Consider the following 10,957-nt stretch of genomic DNA (forward strand, 5'->3'; position numbering starts at 1 on the left):
TGTGTGTGTGTGTGTGTGTGTGTGTGTGTGTGTCCCTCTGGCTCATAGTAACCTTGAGTCAGGTAAGATTCCAACCCCCTCCGCAGCGATCACAACAACATTGTCCGCTGCTGAATTACTGACAGAGATTTTCCAAGTACAGTCGGACCATTAGAGCAGCAGCACTCGTGCATTCACACAGTCTGAGGTCACATATCTAGAACAGCTATCAGCAAACACACTCAGTCACACATCAGCTGGCACAGTTTCATACGATGCTCCGGTCACGTCCAGGCTGCAGCGCACTGCGCCTTCATGACCATTTGACCTTGTCACCGTTTTTCCTGGTGCTCCTACACCAGCTGAGCGCAGCGAGCACAACAAGGTGCACTTACCCTCCACGCTACACCCCCACTCCCCCACCTCCCACACCAGCTCAGTATCTTTGGCACACGCTGCACAACGCCTTTTACTTTTTGCTATCGCATGATGCATGAGTATCACACACACTTACCCTCATATAACCGGCCTGCGATGCCCTCACATGTGAGCAGCACGTCCGTGCGTAGGCAACAACGCTCATGCATGCATTCGTCTTGTTTTCTTTTTTCTCTCGCTCAGCAGCAAAACTCAACTCAGCGCTGTGTATGGATCCGTGCAGCTGGCACATAGAGAAAGAGGAGAGAGAGAGAGAGAGAGAGAGAGAGTGAGGCTGCAGGGGTGCAGAGGGGAGGCAGGGGGGAGGCAGGGGGGTTCCATGACTGGCCCAGATTCTGACAAATAGCAGACTAGCTGGTTACATTGGATTTTTACAAATAAACCACCAGACTATAATCCCTTTTCAAACATGCGTCAGAGTCCCCAAGCCAGATATTGGATCAGAGAGTGGAGACGTATGTTGCTCCACTCAAAATATATTTTCCCATACAACAAATCCTGGACTGGCTCTGTAACACACACTGCTATGAGCTGGCAGCTCAGCAGCAGTACGAGACGTTTCTTCTTCTTTCTTTTCTTCTCACGGTACAAAGTGCAAGTCACAGGGAAGTGGTCAGTGTGGACGGTGAGGCCACAGAGCTCAGATCTTTAGATGAACAGACTCTGCTCTTCTTACGCAAGAAGAGCACTCTGGGTGAAGATAGAGTGTCAGTATCATCAGTGCTATGGGTGCGTGAACAAAACCATTAAAGGTCTTCATTAAAAAGTATATATCATACAGCTTCACATGTGGACCAGTACATAACAGTGAGTGAGATGAATGTCAGTATTAACTGTGAACTTGTGATAAGTGGGAATTAATGAAAAAGCATATCAATAGGACAGCTGGGGTCAATCTGATAGTTGTACTGAGAGGAGAGGGACAAATGGAGGAGGTGGATTGAAAACCCTCCCAATGATTCCTCTTAAAAACTTCCCTTTGGGGCATCTCACAGTAAAGCTGCTTTCAGACATGCACTGAGCTCTGGAGATCCTCCTGACCTTCTCTGGAGGGACTGAATGTTTGCAATGAGAGACTTGGGACACTCTGCTGACTTTCTCCAGCCAGTCCCCTACAATAAAGTCTGCAGAAGGTCCAGAGGATGTGAGAAATAGTTACCTCCACGGCAGAATGAATATGTTACATCTAACCTGCTCCTGCTGAGGAGAATCTCCTGCTGTGTTGTGCATGTGTGAAAGGGAACCTCCGGAGAAAGTTCCCAGTTCCCTTGGTCTGACAAGGGCTTAACGTAGCCTTCCTGTGAGGGCACCCTTCCATATCTGTCGTCCATGCTCCTGACTAAAATCATCTAGTGAATCTGACTGTATAAATAAAGCAAGAGACGACAGGTGAGGCTTCACTTGAGCCAGTAATCAGATCTGTGTCGGGGGGGGGGGGGGGGGGTTGTGAGGAAACTGTGATTGGAACTCTTCCCGTCCACTGACACAACTGTAGCCGCAGCAGCGTCACTCACTCTCACTGCTTTTAATAGCCGAGCCCTTCGCTGTATGAAAGGTCCAGCATGTGATTTATATACACTGGGATTAGCAATAGAGAATAAACAACAGGGGAAATGTATTCTCTGGATCCCCCCCCCCCTCAGGGATTTCCACAAAATAAACATCGTTGAGTTTACGCAGTGGAACTAATACATAACAGCATGACTGGGAAATAAAAAACAGAAATCTGCACTTTCACATCGATGTTAAAGTCTTTATCCAATAAAAAGAAAACATGAATCACTTTGATTTTCCTGTCTGACAATGTCTTCTCCCTGAGACGCCCACATTTCAGCAGATGTGTGAAATGATTTAGAACAACAGGAACATAAATACAGTAAAGCTCTGCTTGTAGAAATGTGTATCTCCATTGCTCAACCCTGCAGTTTGTTGGATGTCTACCAGATGTTCTCCCTCTCCTCCTCCTCCTCCTCCTCCACATCGAACCCATGAGGGCGATCCTGTCAGATCTCCTCCTCCATCCATTCATCCTCTCTGCAGTAAACTCCATCACCACCTGGGCGTACAGTACATTCTGGATTCCCCTCAGATTCTTGAAGCCGGCTCGGTCCTGCGCAGAAACTTTACTGGGCGTCGAGGTGAAGTAACTCAATGACCCAGTTATGCAACCCAAAGGCCGGAGGAATTCCTAATGAATGCCGCTTTCGAAAACATCGCGTATGTGCAAAAATGTCACTTTCTCTCACACCCACACACAGAAAAACCTATCGGTGTGGACCCGTGTCATTTTAATCTGTGAGACCCAGTCTGACCCACATAAAGAAAATCCCTCCAGGTCCCTGGACTCCACAGAAGATTAACCTCTTGCCCCCTTTTCTTCCTTTTTTTTACATCAGAAAAGAACGGGGCAATTTGCTGTAATAACGTCAGTCTGGGTCAAATGCAGAGGAATGTACAGTTCAGTGCAACGACACCCTGCAGCTCAGGCTAGCACCTTCTGAAGTTAAGACGTGATTCGAGGTCATGATGTTTCCAAAAAAAAACGTCTGACTGGATTTTGGCTTTGGACGAGAGCTGAGCTGACATGTGGGAAACTGTACCCAGAGGTTCCAGGGCGGGTTGCAGGCGATCCAGGGTCTATAGGGGAGGATTGCATAACCAGATTAGAGGCAGTTGGTTTTAGGCTTGGAGGTCACTGGGGCCCGATTAGCCCTTTAGCTCTACAATCTAGACTCTAAATCACCCGAAGCAGCTTCCCAAACACAGAGATTCCTGAATGAGCTCCTGTGTGAGATAGAGGCCACCGGGGAGCGGTCCCAGCTCAGCTTTTTATGCCTTAATGGTCCTTCGTTAAACCACAAGGACTGGGTTTAATGGCTCAATCCTGGTGACTGTGAATTTCATTTTGCTGCTGCGATTCCATGACATTGAGAAGTAGATAAACGGATATAAAGTCGTGGAATAACGATGAACCTGTTGCATTTGGAATGAGAGCTTGGGACAAAACATGGAGCTGGAGCAGCTTCTCCCTAAAGTGGAGTTTAATGAAATAACATTTCAGTGAGGTTTGCAAGATCAGCTAAATGTTCCAGATAATAGTGGAATTGTTCAGTATCTTAGGAAAATATTTCATCACTTGAGTAATGTGATACAAACAAGGTCAAACAGCAAACACCTCCCTTCTGCTCGCTTTGTTTCAAACGCTTGGACAAGTCTGTGTGAACTCCAGGAAATAGTTCGATGCGTAGAGGCTCCTGCACTGCCACCTACTGGTGGATCGTGTTCCTCTCAGACCAGGACTGAATTTAAAATAATCCATTGATCAAACAAACTGTATTTGTGTATTTATAGGAAGGGATTCAGCAAGTGAGAGGTCAGAGAAGCTGACTTTATCAAATGACTATAGAGACTAGTGCAAATAAGAAATAAAAGCAATTCATGAACAGATCAAAATGTAATAATAAAACCAAAACTAAAAAATATGAAGGAATAATCATTTAGAAAAACATTCAATTTGATTAAAAAAGATCGTTTTTCTGTTTGGTTGTATAATATGTAATATTTAAGCTGAGGTATATAAACATTACGTACATGTAGCTTTAGGACATCTATAATGTAGTTTAGTGCAAGTGTGTTAAATAATGAGTTAGAAGTCCGTAATGATAGTGAATGACAATACAGACAAACACATTTATAGTGATATATGTGTGTGTGTGTGTGTGTGTGTGTGTGTGTGTGTGTGTGTATGTGTGTGTGTGTCTTTACAGGGGATTTGAATTATATTATATTTACTCTTTGCCTTTACAATTCATTTCAGTTTTAATACATTTCACACAAATGTGCAGACGTGTTTCTGTAAGTCTAAACTATTTCAACAGTTCTTTAGAAAGAAATTAAGCCAACGTGAGAATCCCAGCAGTTAATTCAAGGTCATTCTGACCCTTTTAAGTTATAGTTTCCCCCCAAAGGAATTCACAGCAGCAAACAATGATGACGTGTTTTCAAAATACTTCCGAGACTTTGAACTTGAAGTGTTTGAAGTCAGTTTGACTGGGGTCAGGAGACATGCTTGCTTTGTTTTTAGTGAGGATGATGAGAAAAACCCTCCTCTCTGACCTCCCTCTGGAATGCATTGTGGCAGATCCGGTCCTAAAAAGATATAAATCAATAGATGCAAATGAAATCAAAGACGTAGTGGGATGTTTCAGATTCATAATTCACAGACTCATGTGACCTCATATGCAGTGTGAATGCAAATATTGCACCAACCACACACGTCAATTTAGCAGTCTGCATAAAGCTGCTAGATGTTTTCTGATGTTACCAAATGATCACCAAAAGAAAATAACAGCTGTCACAGTGACCTCTGCTGGATATTAAAGATCAAAATAACAATAAATGGAAGTTGAGCTCTGCAGTGCTTTTTAGCTAATTGTTTTGGTTTATGCCCCATATTTTCTGTAAAAAGCAGATAAAAAAAAGCAACTAGCTTGTGAAGTAGGTAAAGCAAAGAAGCTAAACAACCTGATACTCTCCTCAGGAGTTGGTTGAGACCAAAAACAGTGGGTGAATATTAAACTTAAATTGATCAGACAATGACAAACATGACGCTAAGCTTTTCTAGATGTGTAAATAATTTCCACGTTCATATCAACTTCAGAAAAGATTTTTAAAAAGTGTTTTTTCTTTTTCCCACCATGATTTAAAAAAGGAAAATTTACTTTTTCCTATAACTTGTATCAAATTACACAGTTCCTATAACGTTATTAGCAATAACAATACAAAAATGATCCAGAATATATCTGAATATAATCTGTTGTTTAACAATACAGTTCCCAGGTCTGAACGTTGTCTTTTTTTATCTGCACTAGACAAAATTCTGCAGAAGCGAACAGTAAACCTGCTAAATCAAACTTCACATGATAAAGTAAGATTTGCTTCCTGTTCCCGTTTGTTCTCAGTTAAGTTCTGTTTAAAGAAACTTTGAACTCGATCATCAAAACAACACACAGGGTCAACATCAATCAAACGATGTCATATAAAAAAACAAAGAATACCGACAAAGACGGTTTATTTATTTTTTATGTCAACGACAGTGTTATTACTCTTACTGGAACAAAGCACATCTCTGTTTGTTGTTAATGAGTAAAGATTTCCCATCAGAACAAAAGGTCTTATCAACAGCCAAGAGGAACATGTTGTAAACATCCGGGCCAGAATTTATCAAACCGCTAACAGAGAAAGGTTTTTCTGAACCAGAGAAGTCAAAGTTTAAATTCTTCCTTTCGACAGCAACTCTCAAAACTTAAATAATGTTATTTTAAATCAGCATTGAAATAAAAACGACCTCAGAAAATCCTAAGTGAGAGCGGGAGAGGAAAAATGGTCAGAGCCCATCTTCACTGTCTGAATTATACAAGTGATATAGCTGATCATGATCAACAATGTGAGAGGAAGCAATAAGTTAAACAACAACTTTGTCAATGGACTTCTTATTTAAGTAGCGGCTCAGGAGATAGAGTTGGTCGCTAACTAATCAGTAGGTTGGGGGTTCGATCCCCGGTTCCTTAAGGCCTGCCTGCCAAAGCATTCTTGGGCAAGACACTGAACTTCCAATTGCACTTGACGACTATTCCTTCATTAAAGTTAGAGTTAGTAATCGGTTTCTGAAAAATTGGCTGTGGGCCCTGGTGGATGAGGATAAATCAGTATTTCTGTGTGTGAGTCCCTAAGTGGTACTTGAGGTGTGCGCTCTGTAGATATCCTTTGCCGCAGACGTTACACCGGTGGGGTCTCTCCCCCGTGTGGCTTCTCAGGTGCTTCTTCAGATGTCCGCTGTGGGTGAAGCTCTTACAACAGAAGGAGCAGCAGAAAGGCTTCTCGCCCGTGTGGATCCTCATGTGGATCTTTAAGTCTCCTTTCCGGCTGCACTCCTTCCCACACACCTGGCAGCGGTGCAGCTTCACCCCCGTGTGGCTGGTCATGTGTTCCGCCAGAGCCGTGCTGCTGTTGCACTGTTTACCGCACACGTGACAGCACCTGGAGGCCTTGTGTGACTTGAGGTGCACGTTGAGACTATCGGTGGACTCCAAGGCCTTTCCGCACACAGCACAGGGGAAACCTGCATCCATCGAGTGCATGCGCAAAGCGTGGTTTATCAGGTGGTGTTTGGAGGCAAAGGATTTATCGCACAAGTAGCAGTGATAGCCAGGTGCGAGGGAACTCAAATGAGAAACCTCAGCGGACTCCCTGGAGGTGATGATCGAACCCTGGTTTTGAAATGTCTTTGTTTGGTTTGACGTGAAACTCGCAGCAGCTCGTTCGTGTTCCCGACCATCTTGGATCTGAGTTTGTGGAAGTGGGAATGGGGCGAAACGGGGCATGAACTGTAGAGCTTTGGTTTCGGGTGACTCCTCGAACTGGTCCTCGCTGTCACTGTTTTGAGTTGGACTTTTCGAAGACGGTTTTGTGTCCTCCTGCTCGTGTCCGTCCCACACAGCTGGAAGGGGTAGATACATGTCGTTAGCATCCCTAAACTCTCCAGCCGGTTCTCCATCTTGTTCACAGGCCCAGACCTCCTGATCTTCCTCTTTAATGCGTCTCGGCTCTGGCTCCGTCTGACTGGGGCTGAGACTGGGCTCGTGCTCACAGTGGTGCCGCTCAGCGGGGGTTTCCTCTTTACAGATGGACGACGGAGGGAGGTCTGGAACAAAAAGGTGAAGAACTTAAAACTTCTGCAACTATAATATTTATGTAACAGCAACCTTCAAGTGTCTAGAATCCACTGATAAACAGTTTTACTCAACACAATGACAAATGTAAGTTAATTTCCCTAAAATCAACTTACTGATTTATCAATGGATTGTTACACTTACACCAGAAACGTTTGAGGGATGATCCTTATTGAAAATGTGACGTTACACAACTAAATAATAATCAAAATATCAACCAATATCTTTACCTAAGTTGTAATCGATTTAAAAAGTATCACATATATATATTTAAAGATTTGTATCAGCCTCTCATCAATCAGGGAGTCAATCAAGTTGTCCATGTTGTGGTACAGATGTTGTGCACGTGCGCATATTAGCGATTCAAACACAAACACCTTCTTAAAATACACATCACAAGTAAACATTTTACTTTTCAGGACTTCAGGGGATCTGAACCTAACATTTCATGGACTGTAGTTTTGTTTTAAATCGAGTTTAAGGTTTATAAAACAAATAAAACCTCTGTCATTACAATCAGGAATATTCTAACAGCTGATTCCTGACAGTGGGAACTCAGTGTTTATTAATAATAATATAATACAGATAATAACATTCATCTCATCTATAACGGACCTCTCTGGTGGGAGAACTCCTGCAGTAAACCTCTCAGACGAGCGTTCTCCTGTTTGGACCTGGAAGCTTCTTCCTCGTATTTCTCGATGGTTCGTTCAAACACCTGCAGAATCTCCTCGGCGGCAGCTGTTAGTCTCTCCGTCACGAAAACCCTGAGGAGCAGCGGGGCGGACATGTTTACTCTTCCCCCCCGGAACAGCAGCTTCCTACACGGGGCCACTTCTCTGGGCTGTTAGCTGACAGGCTACGGAAGTGGTGATAAACAAAGCGCAGTGCGCATGTCAGGGATCTGTCGCCCCCTGCAGGAACACAGCGGCGGTGGAATAACTTTATTTATAGAGCACAACGTCAAAGAGCAGCACAACAAGAAAACACATGATTAAAATACATATATAGACACATGATAAATAATAATTATATTGCTAAGGATTTATAAAAATATACTAATAGCCTGGCGCCCCAGGTCAATTTAGGAATATTCCAAACATAATAATTTTGCGGATATGTCAAAGTTAACTCAAGTAATTCATGACTTGTAACTTGTATACTTATAAAAAAAAAACTGTCAGCGCAATCGGTACATCCCCAAACTTATATTATTATCCTTATATTATATTATATTATACTGTTCTTGATGGAAAAGTTACAATTTTGATTTATAGTCCATTTATTTCTTCTTATGGATGCAAACGTCTCCCAATAATAAAAATGCATGTTTTCTTGAGAAGAGAAAGATAATCACATGTTGTTTATAGATAATATGAGTTTATTGTTAAACTACAAGTAAAGGGAAACAGGATCGGCCCTGGGACTGAGTTTTTAATTTATTTTGATATCTCAGGTAAGTGTGTTGAATGGTGTTCTACTTACTTTGTCTATTTTTCCTGTTTTGTGATTGTCTGATCTCCCTGGTTTGTTTCACCTCGTCCACTGAGCCCTGTCACCACTCAGTCATCTGTCAATTCATCTTTGTTTCTCCTCAGTCAAACCTTGTGCTTCTGCTTCTGTCCCCCAGTGTCTCTCAGTGCATTTAGAGTTTGGATTTTCTGTTTGTCTGCCTATACCTGCCAACCGGAGCCCTCTATAGTCCCTCGTTCATCTGACCATTCTCATAAAACCCAGGTTTGAAAACCCTGGACAAGTGGCGTCAGTTTGTTTATAGCAAAGGCTTCTGTTCGGAGGAGCCTGAGTCGTGACCTGTGCCCACTGCTCCCTGCTCTGTCCCTCCGTCCACACCCACACAACCATCTGTCCCACGCTGAGCTCAAAGGACAGGAGAGGACAGTCGTGATGGGAGCTGTACCTGGCACTGTGCTCCTCCATCTGCAGCAGGTTCGAATAGACAAAAACAAAAAAGTCTGCAAAAAATAAAACAAAATGAGTGAGAATGATTTTATGTTGCTGTGACAGTCAACAGGTTTGTATTCAGCACTCAGATAATTTGAGGGTTTTGCTGTTTCATGTTGTTATTTGGCTATATGTTACCTCTCCTCGTGCAGCAGTGACTTAATGAGTGTAGCCACATTCGACTCAGGTTCTGGTTCAGAACCCATTTTCAGCCTAATGCTCAATAACATGAGCAAAGGGACACTTGCATGTATTTTTGATCACCATCAGAGGGAGCCAAATCATTCAAGATACAACACATCGAAACTCACACGATGATTTCCAGTGTGTCACCTCCAGTCAATGTCTTAACCAAATACCAGCTGCACATTGAAGGAAAACAGAGAAGTGATGAGTTCAAAGTCTATTGTCCTGTCCATAATATAAAATCCACTGTGCTTTATGATCTGTACATGCAAGTGTTTGAAGATGGCAACTTGAACCACTTCAAATGCTGTATTTCTTGTAGAGCCTTACTACACTGTGGCAAGTGTCTTGTGGGTATTGGGGTTAATGGGGGTGGGAGTTTACCACATCTATGTTTGTTTCCCAACCCACATCAAGTCTGTAAACCACAAATAACATATTCGAATTTAAGTTGCTTTGTTTGTGAGGGCTATTGATTTTTGTGGATGCATCCAGAAATAAATAATTCAAACGATGACATGTTCTTTGAGTATACCAACGGAAACGTACGCAGATGATGCATATTAGAGAGCTTTGGATAATGTTGGAAGGATGATGAAGGTATCAAACATGTTTTGTCACCCTTGAAATATGTTATTTCTTCTCTTAGTAGCTTCAGGCTTCCTCAGCTCTCAGTCTTCAGTCGTATTCACTCGCACTGGAAACATCAGAGCTGCACTGGATCATCATGAAGCGACTGCAGAGACGTGAACACAACATCTGGCTTTAAAAATCACTAAGTCTTTTTTTTTTATAAGATCCAGAAGAAACTTTTTAATGTAAATTTCATGTAAATATGTCGTTGGTTTTATTCTATTTGTGTCACTGTTTCTGTTCTGTTTGTGTTTTTCCTCTTGATCTTTATAAACACTACACCAAACATAGACTAATTGAAATGAGCTCAAACATGAAATCATTATCATGACCTACATTTACAAAACATAATTTAACCGGCTGAACTTGTTTCTTACCTTCGGCTTGTTTCTGTTCTGAACATCTTCTCCAAGCAGACGAAGGTGCAGCTTTTTTACGTCTTGGAAGTGTCACAGGAAATTTCACTGTATTTTTCACTGAAGGTTTTTCACTTGATGTTTCCCTGGATGATTAACTTGATGTTTCACTTGAGCTTTCACTGGATGTTTCCCTGGATGTTTCCCTGGATGTCTCACTGGATATTTTACTTGATGTTTCACTTGATGTTTCATCGGATGTTTCACTGGATGTTTGACTGGATGTTTCACTGGATGTTTGACTGGATGTTTGACTGAAAGTTTTCCCGGATGTTTCACTGGATGTTTAACTTGATGTTTCACTGGATGTTTCCCTAGATGATCCACTGGATGTTTCCCTGGAGGTCTCCCTGGAGGTTTCACTGGATGTTTCACTGGATATTTTACTGGATGTTTCCCTAGGTGTTTCTTTTCTTTGAGCTCTGACCTTAATGCACCTCCAGTAAAGTGGGAGGGTCTTCAAAGATTGTAAAAGCATCAAGAGGATTCACCTCCTATCTAATTCCAGAAACCTACAAGTAAAAGCATTATACATTGTTGTACATTGGTTATTTGATAACCTGGTAAATAGAATTTGACTGAAGTATAAACAGGCCGCTGCTCATGTCTTTC

The 10,957-nt window shown here is 42.3% G+C and overlaps 2 protein-coding genes across 2 annotated transcripts in view; both read right to left on the minus strand.

The window, feature by feature from the left end:
- LOC128453121 (equilibrative nucleoside transporter 1) overlaps positions 1–653 on the minus strand; it is a 35,155-nt gene extending 34,502 nt beyond the window's left edge. The window contains exon 1 of the mRNA XM_053435828.1: positions 494–653. The gene's annotated coding sequence lies outside the window, so the exon portion shown is untranslated. The remainder of the gene's footprint in view (positions 1–493) is intronic.
- Positions 654–5,481: 4,828 nt separating this feature from the next.
- Positions 5,482–8,010, minus strand: LOC128453407 (zinc finger protein 32). Its single transcript, XM_053436298.1, has 2 exons — positions 7,764–8,010; positions 5,482–7,120 (listed from the first exon to the last, which is right to left on the minus strand). The coding sequence occupies exons 1-2, from the start codon at positions 7,936–7,938 to the stop codon at positions 6,123–6,125; spliced, it is 1,173 nt and encodes a 390-aa protein (XP_053292273.1). The 5' UTR covers positions 7,939–8,010; the 3' UTR covers positions 5,482–6,122.
- Positions 8,011–10,957: the final 2,947 nt, after the last annotated feature.

This window comes from Pleuronectes platessa, chromosome 12, assembly GCF_947347685.1.
Source record: "Pleuronectes platessa chromosome 12, fPlePla1.1, whole genome shotgun sequence".
NCBI classification, from domain to species: Eukaryota; Metazoa; Chordata; class Actinopteri; order Pleuronectiformes; family Pleuronectidae; genus Pleuronectes; species Pleuronectes platessa.